Source organism: Cetorhinus maximus, chromosome 14 (assembly GCF_964194155.1).
Source record: "Cetorhinus maximus chromosome 14, sCetMax3.hap1.1, whole genome shotgun sequence".
Taxonomy (NCBI): domain Eukaryota; kingdom Metazoa; phylum Chordata; class Chondrichthyes; order Lamniformes; family Cetorhinidae; genus Cetorhinus; species Cetorhinus maximus.
This window is the reverse complement of record NC_135892.1, coordinates 101,146,207-101,159,545: the sequence shown is the minus strand read 5'-3', so window position 1 is coordinate 101,159,545 and position 13,339 is coordinate 101,146,207. Positions and strand designations below refer to the sequence as shown.

General features: G+C 40.4%; 1 protein-coding gene across 1 annotated transcript in view; it reads left to right on the top strand.

Moving 5' to 3' along the window:
• LOC144690162 (lysosomal proton-coupled steroid conjugate and bile acid symporter SLC46A3) overlaps window positions 1–12,093 on the top strand; it is a 53,756-nt gene extending 41,663 nt beyond the window's left edge. Inside the window, exons 6-8 of the mRNA XM_078557616.1 lie at window positions 124–262; window positions 10,582–10,665; window positions 11,933–12,093. Of these exons, the coding sequence (XP_078413742.1) occupies window positions 124–262; window positions 10,582–10,665; window positions 11,933–12,093 (384 nt within the window). The remainder of the gene's footprint in view (window positions 1–123; window positions 263–10,581; window positions 10,666–11,932) is intronic.
• The last annotated feature ends 1,246 nt before the right edge of the window (window positions 12,094–13,339 follow it).

Here is a 13,339-nt window from a genome sequence, read left to right as displayed (position 1 = left end):
TTGAATCGTAATGTGTGGTTTAAATGTTGTCGAAAGCTTTTTAAGTTTTAGAAAATATATTTTTGAAGAGAATTTTGAAGTTCCAATATCTCAGCACTTCTCAACAATATCATCTCTCCATAGGGAGCTACCTTGATTGGTGTTTTTCCAATTATGCTGTGCTACGTCAACGAAATGACATTAGCCAAAGTGGGTGTACTGATGAGACTGGTGTCTCTTGTCCTGCTGGCCTTCTCCACACATACCTGGATGGTGTTTCTCAGTAAGTAAGCATTCTAAAACTAGAGTCTGAAATTATGGTGTGCTGTATGATCATATCAACGTTTCAACACATCTGTGCCAAATTCCTCTGTCCTGGTATTCTAATTGAGCTGTTGATGTTTTTGAGTTTCATTTTACATGCGTTCGTGCCTCCTGCCAAAGTAGCAGACAAAGGGATTGTAGCGGATTATCATCCTAGCCCCTTGATGGGACTATTCCGGATCAGGTGTACTCCTCGGATGATCAATCTCACTTAAGGTTGAGAAAGACAGGTCCCACAGACACTTAAATGGGTCAGAAGAACTGACCCAACTCTTCCTGAATGAAAGGAGCCACCAGAGAATATTATTGTCCTCCTAATAGCCTCTTTAACAAGTTTTAGCTACATTATAAACAACCTGGATATTATAAGGGTCTGGGCATCTCTCCTCAACAATGTGCCTCTCCACTGAAGAGTGTATGGTGATAGGTTCTTGAATTTGGATACAGAGGACTATATGGGACAATATATTTTCTAAATTATATAAAATTATTAAAGAACTGAATATGCAGTTCACTTTTGATGGTAATCGCAACATTGATAGTTCTAGGAAAAGCAAGTTAAGTCTTGTTTCTATTAGAGAATCCAGATCCTAATCATATTACAGAGATATTTAAGATATCCATCAATATTTAAAGTAGCATTTACCTTAAATCCCCAAGTAGAAAGCTACAGAGGCTGGAGAGATACCGCCATCCTAATTAAGAGGAGAGCTATCATCGCTCTGCACAGCAGCTATACCTTTTTCTTGAGAGACGCTGGAGTGAATCCAATGAATCTAGAAATCCTACTGTGTGGTTCCAGTATTTATACCATAAGAGAGCTGAACCAGCAGGAAGCATGCTGAGCACACATGCTGGGCAACATCCTTCATTTTAGCCAACATCCTTCGTTGTAGTCAATATCCTTCAAGCAAACATGGTACTGAGAGATGCAGATGGTGATCACTTCCTTGCTACGCTCAGTTTCCAGTTGACAAGTTATTTAGGGTCATCCTTAAGGTTATCCACTGTTAGGTTGTGGTATCTTACAATTTATCAGTGCCTTGCTGAGGTGGTGTAGAGGCTAGTTTCTGTTTTTCCAGGAACTGCCTTGTGTTAGAGGATATACCATATCCTATCCCACAGGATGTTAGTGTCCTTGAGCACAAAATTATGTCCAGGCACGTTTATAAACGCATAAACCTTTGACCAGCAGATGAACTCTGCTTTTAATTTTCAATTCCTACTTCATAGGAGAATCACTCTTTTTAACCTCATAACTCTGTATTTATAGCTGGACTCTCTTATAACATCATATTTATAGCTGTGTTCCTTCACGGGATTCAGTAAAATGCATTAAGCATCCATAATAATATTGCCCTGAGTAATTTTCAGAATTGGACCTCTGCTCTCATAAGTTGCACTTCTAAAGAATATTATCATCTTCTGTAAGGATTCTTTGATCAGATATGCCCTATTGCAAATATCCCATTTGCAGAAATTGATGTAGAAATCTTGAGGTGCAACTATCTGAAATTTTATGTTTCTAAACACTAAATTGTTTTTGTTTCACTCCATGCATTTCCTTTATCTTTGTGTGTGTGTCTGTGTGTGTGTATATGTGTGTCTGTGAGATACATGTGTACATAAAGATATGTTACCATTATGAAAATGTATACCAACTGACACATATAAGGCTAGTTACCTATTAATTTGGATGATGCATTTGATGATGTGCTGAATATTACTGGCCATCCTCCTCTTGATTTTAGAAGTGCATAAATGGAAGATGTTCCATTATTCATTCAACGTCTGTGAACCTTCGCCCTCATGAGCAAGCAGCATTCTGATATATTCAGTAGGTGAAGGCTTCAGCAATACTAAAGAAATAGACAATGGGGAATAGTTGTAAAGCCAGCTTATTCCACGTGTATGTGGAAAATCTTTACTTTAAAGCCTAATTTGAAACTACAAATTTAAAACCAAATGGTGTGAGCTAAATGTGTTTTGAAGTAGTGTCATTCCTTAAATGGAAGTGGTTTTGAATCTTGAAATTTCCCTTTGTTAAGTCCCTCTGTACAAGGCAAATGGTTATTAACCATGAGAAATGTTAATGCCTGTGCCATATCATTAATAAATTGGCTTTGCTTGTCTGTTCCAGTAACTCAAATCTGGGGTGTGAAGTACTTTCTTAAAATGATAAATTGCAGATTAGCCTGTGTGGTATTTTCTTCTGCTATAGAGATATTCTGACATGAAAAGAAATGGAATCATTGTTTTCATGGTTTCTTCAAATTTAGTTCAATCGTCAGTGCAGAATGACCTCCCTCCTGAGGAGAGGATTTACTCAGGTGACTCCTGAATGCAGTGCTTTGGAATAACAGCCAGTGAAATGGGCTACAGCTGAGAAATGTGCATCAGTTGTGAGATTGTAAAACACAGTAGTGTGAAGCGAGCAAAGATTTTTATTGAGAAGAAAGAGATTCTAGATGAGCACCTGTGCTGGGCTGCAGTGACTCGAGCCCCATTGCAACTAATAAATGACCTCTTCAGACCATCTGAGAAATGAAGAATGGTTTAATAATTTAAAAATCAGAAATGGCTTAATGACTATGGGATGACTTAAGGGAGATGATCTCCAATTTCATTATTTGCTAGTGATCTTAAGTGAACCCATTACCAGTTTAATCCTGTTTCATTATTTAATATTAATTCTGATACTTCAGAACATGCATTTGAATGTCAGATTAATGAGTAATGAGCAAGAGAGTGAACAGGAAGAAACAACTATTCCTTTTCCTAAGGGTGAAAGTGTGGACATAATGAAAAAATCAGACTCATAATTGATATATAGTAGGAATAGAATTATTATATTCTACAGTTAGGTTGCTTTGCTCACGAACGGGGTTGCACACCTATCTAACGGCTAGTGAGTGGGCAACAATATACTGCAAACGCAGAGACCAATATAAGATGAAGCACATGCTGTTTATTTACAGAGATAACAGAGCACTGACATGAGAAGTTTTTCTCCAATCAGTCCCTACTCTAAACTACTCTTAACATTATAGCCCGCGCTACACAGCAATTGGGTCATACAGTCACGTGGTCGACCTGCTCACATTCCCTTAAAGGTATATTGCACCTCAGATTACCACAAGAATACGCTAAGCTTTTGTTCTGAGATGTTACATTTGGAGGTACAGTTAACAATATGTGTTGCCTAGTAAGGGTGGGCACTAGGGGAACTAGAAAAATTCAATGACCGCAGGTTCCCATTCCTTTTACTACCCAATAACCCATACTGGAAAGTGGACAGCAGAAGGAGATCAGTCTAGACTATGATGGCACCACAGACCATGCCCACTAGAAGTAGCCTGAGACAGATGGTGGGAGAATGAAGCTTGTGTAGCATGGGCATTTCAAACTATAAGGATACTGGAGGGGCTGTGGTTGGGAACATTAATAATTCCAAAGGGGAAGAAAGGTAAACTAGGTCACCGAGAGTTTCCTGAGAGGGGAAAATATTACTGATGTCTCATTGGGCTGTCTGACACACTTCTGAAATCCAAGAAAAAGAGGAGACTAACCCACTAATTATTACTGCTGCAAAGAACTCACTGTTTGAATTAAGAAATGCCTGCAAAATCTGGTTTGCAGTACACAGACTTCTATCAGATGAGGGAGAATAGAGAAAGTGAGAGCTGGGGGCTTGGTGATCAACGAAGCATCATATTCAATCCATTGAAACGTGAGTCAGATCTGACGTGTCAGTACATTGGATCCCGTCTCCAACTACACTGCTAGTTTTCTCCTGATTTTCTCCTTTTATTTATTTTTTTATCCCTCAAGGTGATATTTCATGCTGTGGTCCACTTTCAAAAGCAGGAGTTAGCATTTTGCAGTTCTGGGGCAGTTACTTCTAGTGAGCACCAACAGCTTATTAGTCTGTAGTGCCATCGTAGCCTGGAAAGGTCCCCTTCTGATGTCCACTTTCCAGCACAGGTTACTGAGTAGTAAAAGGAATGGGAATCTGTGGTCATCGATTTTTTTTTCTAGTTCCCCAGTCGTAGTTCCCCATTGCCATTCTGACTGAAGCCAGCTAACACAGTGCGCACCTGGAGCTAAACCAGGGAGGTCCCAGGTTTGTATGGTTCCATATCACACCATTGCTATTGGAATTGCTGATTTCCCTTTCCCAAAACTAGTTTTGAACATTGGCTGGGAAAGGTACTGCAGGTTGATGGTGACTTATCTCCCAGCACTGATCTATGAAAAAAACCTCAACAGGCACATGGAAGGGATAGAAAGTTGAGTCAGAGTGAAGGCAGCTGAAGAAAAGTGGAAATGGTGCTGGCATAGACACAATACTGATGTTTCTGTGGAGGCTAACACCAATAAATATGATACACAGGAATCATCAGTTACCCTTAGAGCTGCATATTATATTCCAAGGGACTTCTTGCATGGGAATCTCATCTTAAAATGTTTTGGTCCATGGCATCTTAGAATGTTTTTCACAACAAATGGAAAATAAATGAAGTGCTTTTCTCTTCCTTCTTTCCTTTTGCAGTGTTTCCTTCTCTCCGGAATGCTTGCTTTTGTTTTTGCATTATCATGTGCTCGTCCTGTGAACTAGCAGATGTGCGTTTCTCTTTTTAAAAAAAATAGGCTATACAATGCCTACTGGTTAAGTTCTGAGAGGGCAGTGATATTTGACATCAAGGGATTCGAGCTGATCAATTTGCAAGCAATTGTTTGCACAGGCTACGGTACCATCGCAGGCAACCTCCATTGGTAGAGGTTTGGGTTTGGGCAATCTGAATTTTTGTTTTCCTATTGTGTAATTGGAATATGTAGCACTCTTAAATTTGTTTCTCACAGTTTTGTTTTAAAATAGTATTTTTTTGAGCAGGAGGAGAGAGAAATTGCAGAAACTAATATACCTCGTGCTGGGAGCCCTCAAATAAAAAATAGTCTGTGATATATCATGCAGTGATTCCTGCTTAATTTACTGTTCAAAAAAAAATTTAGTTTCCAGCCAATATTCATTTCTAAAACTACTTGTTTTTATTTTGGAATTGTTCTGGATTTTACATTTCACAGTTTTGATGCTAGTTAATTGTTACTCACATTTAACAGCCAATGGTGGTGCTGTTTATCAAAACTTATATTTATATAGTGCCTTAAACATAATAAAATGTCCCAAGGCGCTTCATAGGAGCATTATGAAACAAAGCCACGTCAGGTATTTGGTCTGAAGAGATAGGTTTTAAGAAGTGTCTTAAACAAGGAAAGCAAAGTAGGGAGGCGGAGAGGTGTCGTGAAGGAATTCCAGACATTAGGGCCTAGGCACGGCCACCAATGGCAGAGTGATAAAATCGGGGATGTTCAAGAGGCCAGTTTAAGAGGAGCACAGAAATCTCAGAGGGCTGGAGGAGATTACGGAGATAGGGAGGAGCATGGCCAGGATTTGAAAATAATGATGAGAGTTTTAAAATTGAGGCGTTGTTTAACCTGAAGCCAGTGTAGTTCAGCAAGGACAGGGGTGAAGTCTGAATGGGATTTGGGCTGAGTTAGGACATGGGCAGCAGAGTTTTGGATGACTCAAGCTTACGGAGGATAGAATGTGGGAGGCCAGCCAGGAGAGGACAGCTTTGGAATAATCAAGTCAGAGGTTTTCTAACTAAAATTACTGGCTTTTTGGAGCTGTTAACAGCCAGTATTTTAGTTAGGAAACATCTAGACTTGACAGCAGTGGAACCTTGCAAGCCTAACCTCAGGTGCAATTTTCAAATTCGCTGGAGTATAACATGGCCGATACACACCTCCTGATTTAAAAAAAATTAATTGGACTATCTATCTAAAAATGCCTCTTTTACAGTTCCCCCCTGCCCCACCACCCCCATACCACAGTAAATTGCAGAACATTTGCATCTACTGTGCTCCACTCCTCACCACTGCCCAGAAAAAGCTCCTTAAGTTAGTCCTACTTCAAGTAGGGCAGAGTTACTATAACAATAACCTGTGAGAAGGGGAATTTTTCTTACCTTGATGCTTGCTAAAGTGTCGGCATGACATAGTGGCAGTACATTTGGCTCTGTGTCAAAAGGTTATGGGTTCAAGCCTAATGCATATAATGTCAGCTTCATCGCTTCATTGTAGTGCTGAGGGAGTGCTGCAGTATTGGAGGTACTGATTTTTAGATGAGAGGTTAAACTGAGCTTATGGTTGCTTGTTATGGTGGAAATAAAAGATTCCACTTTTTTGAGGAAGGACAGGGAGTTCTAGTGACCTGGTCAGTATTTATCATTTAATATCTAAAGGCCTTTACGTTCCTTAGGTGAAAATTAACAGCATTATGCATAATGCTCTTAATATTTTCCCCCAGTTATGGATGTTGGGACTAGTGGATTTATAGTCCCTGAGTTCATGTCTCGCTCCTTTTTATTTAATTTTGAGATGATGTTCCTGTTCCCTGGAACACCTCTTGCGGTTATTGAGTTTTGTTTGTTTTCCTTGATAAGATAGGATCCCTCCTAGTGTTACAGAGTTCTGTATAACAACACACATCAGGACATGTGACTAAAAGCTTGGTGAAAGGTTTTAAGGAGCATCTTAAAGGAGGACAGAGAGGCGGAGAGGTTTCAAGACAAAATTCCAGGATTAAGTAGCTGAAGGCACCTGGTGGAGCAATGAAAATCGGGGATGTGAAAGAAGACAGAGTTGGAGGAGTGCTGAGATCTTGGAAAGTTGTAATTCCTTGCATTAGCATTGCATAGGCTTTACAAATCTCTTACATGTGTTTCAGGTTCTTGTGCCAAGATGGCCTGATGTTGAAAGAGAAGGTTGATACTGAAACTTTGTCATGGATAAATCCAAGCTACTTCCTGTGTAACGCTGCTGTGTCACTAATGTTCTGGATGGTGTGCTGTGAGATATGTCAGAATCTAATTAAGAATCTCTTCCGGTTCAGCCTAATATAACAGCATTCATTGGAAGTCTGTTGGCATGGATTAAATTTACTTTAAACTTGGTATGCAATGAATATTCAGGAAAGGCAAACTTGCAGATACTTGATAATGTGTGATACATGGAAAGTTACACTTTGAAGATATTTTGGCACAGACTGGGAATGAAATTAGAAAACATTGAGGTTAGACAAGGGCCATGAATAATTTTCTTATGTAACCAATAAGATGCTCCATGGATTTTTCAGAGGCAGAAGGTCAAATGTGTGCTATGGTGCAGATGGTTACAAGTCCCAGTGAGGAAAAAGAAGGGAGTGTATTTGAAAGTCAAATTATTGTATTACAGGAATAGGTTCATAGATTAAACCTATGCATGTGCTATAATGTAAAATTGATGTAGCATTACCAGGAATTCTTGGCTTGTAAACTCTAAAATGTTGCATCGTATAGCCAAGCTATTCGTCCCACCAGTATGTTACAGACACCTGAATCTTCATGCAAGAACTTGCGATTAATGAGCTAAAAATTCTTGACAATAATCCAACATTACTTTAGGGAAGATGAACAGTCTCACCTTGATTAGTCATTAAAAGCAATTACTTTCCATTATTTTGCAACAGGATCAGCAAGGTGTAAGCTTAAAATTGTTGCAAAATATTTGGATCTTTGACTTTACAAATTTTGCTACAGTAAATGTCCTCCCAGGCTCGCTGCCACATGCCATTCACAATAGCAGACCTTGTGCCTATTCTAATCATTTGTAAATTTTAATTGCCTGATATCTATTTCACTAAGAGCATGACATTGGGTGATTCCTGGTAACTGTAATTGTGCACAGGCTCTTGCGTGAGTCCTCTTGTCTTCACTCTAGTGGCACACTAATTGTAAACCCACTTCAGTTTGCACCAAAAATGTAAATAAACAGAATACTGTTTTCACCACAACATTCAATTTTTCAACTGCACTTTATACCATACAATAACAAAATAAACAACAGTTACAGGCTAAACTCACCAGCTGTCCCTGAGCTATTCAACACCTAATTAGCTCTGTTAAGAGACGTGCACATTCATACCCGATGCCTCAATCACCCGGGGCTGATTATAGAGGGAGAGATCTTTGCCTCTGACACGTTCTGACTGTGTGTCCATCAGGGAGGTGTGAAAAAAAAAAACTGTGCCCTCAGATCTCAAATTCTAGTTGCTGAGGGTTGGCTTGTTGAACAGCTGAGTAAAGTTTCACCCCTCTCCTAACTATACTCAGTTCTGCTGAAGGGTCATGAGGACTCGAAACGTTAACTGATTTCTTCTCCACCGATGCTGCCAGACCTGCTGAGTTTTTCCAGGTAATTCTGTTTTTGTTTTGAGTAAAGTTGCTGTTATGAATGAAAAGCTGCCCTTTCTTGTGGAATCACCGGGGTAGATTTTAACTATTGGGTGGAGTACGCTGGTGATCGCCCAGTAGTGCCGGCTGGAGGTCCATTCCACTTTGAGGGCATGCTGCAGGCACCAAATAGGCACCCATTCTTGTTCCTCATGGCCCCACAAGCTAGTTCTAACACTAACCTTTCTTGAACCTCTTCAGCTGTAAGTCATGTTTAACTGAGGTAAGTGGTTAAAATGGCGTTGGGGGCACTAAGTATTTCATTGCGCCTTGATTTATATAGATTAATGAGGCTGCCACCAGATTCCGGAGGTTATTCAGTGGAAGACACTGGGGAAAAATTGACGGCGGAGCAGAAATGAAGTGGTAAATGCAGTCCCTCCATTTTAACTCTGCCCCCAAGCTGGGCAAATGGAGCTAAAATCTCTTCCAGTACGTCTCTTATTTAAGCATCCTGCGGGCCATAATAAATGAACGTCATTGTATAATAAAGGCAGGTGATATGATAAGCTCTCAATCTCCTTCTGACGTAACATGTAGAAGCAAACGATCAGAAGTCTGTGGAGGCTGGCTTGTCTGATATCCCATCCTGGGAGCCATCCTAGTCAAAGGTCCAAGTAGCTTGTTTGTCTCTGGGAGTTAACCTTTGGAATCTGAAAATGTGTCAAGACCATTATATAAATTGAAACTAAACCTCCTGCATGGGTGAAATTTGCAAAACGCTAGTTGGTTCAGACAGTTTATAAAGGGCCAGAAGGTCATGGGTTCAAGTCACAGTCCAGAGGCTGGAGTTTACGGCCCCCCCACCAGGTGTGTTTCCGGCACAGAGGCACGCAAAGTATGAGGGGTAGCTAGCCCACCACCATCTGGTCCACCCGCGAGCTGTTCTCCCATAACACGGGTGGTCGGCAGGCACTGCAATTGGCAGCCCACCTGCCTTATACAAATAAATAATTAAGGGTGAATTGAGCTTATTTTCAAGCCAATTAACCCCAATGTTATGCTGCCCATGACATAACATGGTTGACGTGGGCAGGCAGGCAGGAATGGAGGAGGTTATTATCTTTAGTGGGGGGTGGTGGGAAGGGGGGGGGTGGGTGCCTTGGCTCATCGACGGAGCCCCACCCGAAGATAATACACCCCCCGTTCCTGCCTTCCTCCCCACCTGTGTTGCAAGACCCACACCACCACCCTCCTCGCCCTCATCCTTAAGGTGCCCGAACCCTCCCTTTCCAATGCTCCTGGCCTACTTGAGCCTGGGATCCATTAGGTCCTTCATCCCGGGCCTGCTTGCAGTCCCAGCACCATCCGCGACTGAGCTCTGATTCTGAGGGCAGGACTTCCACCCAGTGATGGGCAAAGTCCCACACTTTCCTTGTTGCCACCTGCAGCACATTGTTGCCAAGGGGCAAATTTTTTTTGTGCTGATCGGTTTCCGATCAGCACAACATTTTAGTTCGGGGTGGGGGAGGTGATGGCAAGCAGTACAGTACACCTCCCATAAAATCCAGCCCCAGGACATGAGCACATAATCCATGTTGATACTTCAGTGCAACACTGAGGGAGTGCTGCACTGTTGGAGATGTGGCCTTTGAATAAAATGTCAAACTGTCCCTTCACATATAAGATCCCATGACACTACTCAAGGGAGTAGGGGAGTTCTCCTTGATGTCCTGGTCAATATTTACCCCTCAACCACTATCATTAGAACAGATTACATTTCAAAAAGTACTTGATTGGTTGTAAAATGGTTTGAGACATCCTGAAGTAAGAAAGATGAAAAGTCAAAAAGTGCTGCCTCAATTTATAAAAATGTTTTTCTTTCTTTCTCTGTGGGCCCTTACAACTCTTCCCACGTGTACTCATGTAAGTCTAAAAAAAATTATTTATGTGTGCTAATTAAGAAAAGAACATTGATCATGTGCTTCAAATATGAATCTTTCAGGTGCTGTAGTGAATAGCCTTTCTGGATTCACTGGAGCTGTGCTTCAATCTGTGGCATCCAGAATTGTGGAACGAAATGAACAAGGTCAATACTGCAGGTTTGCTTGTGAAATAATTAAATTTAATGATTTTGTTATAATTCAGTTTGACTTGCATTCATTATAAATGGTTTGAAACGTGATCCTAATCTCACTTTAATATTAAAGCACTAAAGCTTTCATGAGCAGTCAATACTTCCTGTATAAATCTTATAAAGTAACTCTGGCAGAGACATGGGTGATTCCTTTCTGTTGTGCTGTAGAGAGATGGCGATGTAGCCATATTTGCATTTTAACCAAAACTACACAAAGAAGGTAAAAACCATTTGAGAGGAAGGTCTTGCACTTTGACCCCTTCAGTTAAAAAACCAGAAGCTTTCCAGGCAGGTTGTCCATTTATGAACAAAGGCCCTAAAATGCTTTGTTACTCGTTTTTTTCAGATTTACTGAACTGCTTTCATCAAACTGGGGATAAACTTCTGTTTCTTGTTCTTATTCATTCACAGGATGTGGGCTTCGCTGGCTGGGCCAGCATTTATTGCCCATCCCTAGTTGCCCATGAGAAGGTGGTGGTGAGCTGCCTTCTTGAACCACTGCAGTCCCTGTGGTGTTGGTACACCCACTACTGGAATTGGCTTGTAAAATTATCTACTAAGATAAAAGCAAAATACTGCGGATGCTGGAAATCTGGAACAAAAGGAAAAACACCTGGAAAAACTCAGCAGGTCTGACAGCATCTGCGGAGAGGGATACAGTTGACGTTTCGAGTCCTCGAAACATCAACTGTATCCCTCTCCGCAGATGCTGTCAGACCTGCTGAGTTTTTCCAGGTGTTTTTCCTTTTGTTGTAAAATTATCTTCTGTTTACATAAGATTTTTTCCTCCCACCCCCCCATGTCGCTTATTGTGCTTTGCCTCATTTTTTTCTTGTTTTTTTGACTCGTGTGCTATAGATCATTCAGTATCATTTTAAATGCATCATTTCCCACTCAATTATCCAGCTATGAGAATTGCCACTGCTAATGCCTGAAATGAATGGCTACTTTACCACAGTGGAGCAGATGAACCTTTGACACTTATGCATCAATACTGAACCAATTTCTGTACTTTTGCCAAGATTTTAATATTCAATCTTTGTTACAGGCCTTTGTGTTATGCTTTTATGAATTCTAATTTTAATTATGCACCATACCGGCAAAGGCTAAAAGATAGCGATCATTCACCTGCTATTGTGTTCACTTGCAACTGAATACTAGTTCTCTGACTGAACATTTGATATTTCAAATACTTGTGTCTTTTTTTAATTATTGGTAGGTGCAATGTTTTCCTGCATGGCTTCTACAGAAACAATCTGTGTTATAATTGGGGCAACTATATTTGGTGCACTCTATCCTCAAACACTCACATCGTTGCCTGGATTTAGCTTCATTGTGATGGCAGGCTTCCAAATGATTCTATTGATCCTTATACAGTAAGTAGACAGTTATTTTCATCAGCTCCCCATGTGTGTGACTGTATGATACATAATGTATGTAAATAATTCTTCCAGATGAAATAATTGGTAACAAAATGGAAAGAGACAGCCCCCTCAATATAAACACAGAATCATAGGATGGTTACAGCACAGGTAGAGGCCATTCAACCCATCGTGTCTGTGCTGGCCCTGTGAAGGAGCAGTTCATCTATTTTCCTTGCCTCTTCCCCATAGCACTGTATATCTATCCTTTTCAAATAATGATCCAATTCCCTTTTGAAAGCCTCAATTGGACCTGTCTCCTTCACACACTCAGGCAGTGCATCCCAGATCCTAACCACTTGCCGCATGAAGAAGTTTTTCCTCATGTCACCATTGCTTCTCTTGCGAATCACCTTAAACCCATTTGCCCTCTGTTTCTTGATCCTTCCACCAATGGGAACAGTTTCTCCCTATTTACTCTGTCCAAACCCCTCATGATTTTGAACACATATATCAAATCTCCTCTCAACCCACTCTTCAAGGAAAATAGTCCCAACTTCTCCGACCTTTCTATGAAGCTGAAGATCCTTATCCCTGAAACCATTCTTGTGAATCTTTCCTGCAACCTCTCCAATGCCTTCACATTCCTCCTAAAGTATGCTGCCCAAAAATGTTAGCTCCTCAAAGAACTTTGTTAGGTTTGTCACTCATGACCTGTCTTTTACAAATCCACATTGGCTGTCCTTAATTAAACTTGATTTTTCTAAGCAAGTAATCTTATCCCCATTATAAGCTGTGTAGATGCTTACCCGCACCTGATATTAGCCTGTAGTAGTTCTGAATACCTGTAAACCACATCTACCTACTTCTCTGACTCAATTGTTCTAGTTCAGCTCTACCTCATCCTCCTCCACTCATTAATTTCCATTATCTTTCGCAAAAACAAAGATAAAATTCTCATTTGGTATTTCCACTCTTCTTTCATCTTCCGTGAAAGGTTTTCTTTCTCTCTCTTAAGTTGGCCCTCCCAATCTTAAACTTTTAAAAGTCTTTTTCTACATTCTATCACAATTTTCCATTTAAGTCCCGTGATTTTTTTCCTCCTTGCCCTTTTTCCATTTCTAATCTTTTACTTTGCCTCTCCATTACGTTTTCTACACTCTGCTTTGTTGTATTTTATATTTATGAATCTTAGATTTGTCATTTACTTTTTAAATTTAATTTTTATCTGTGCGTTGATGTACCCTCTTTACTGCCTGTGGGAA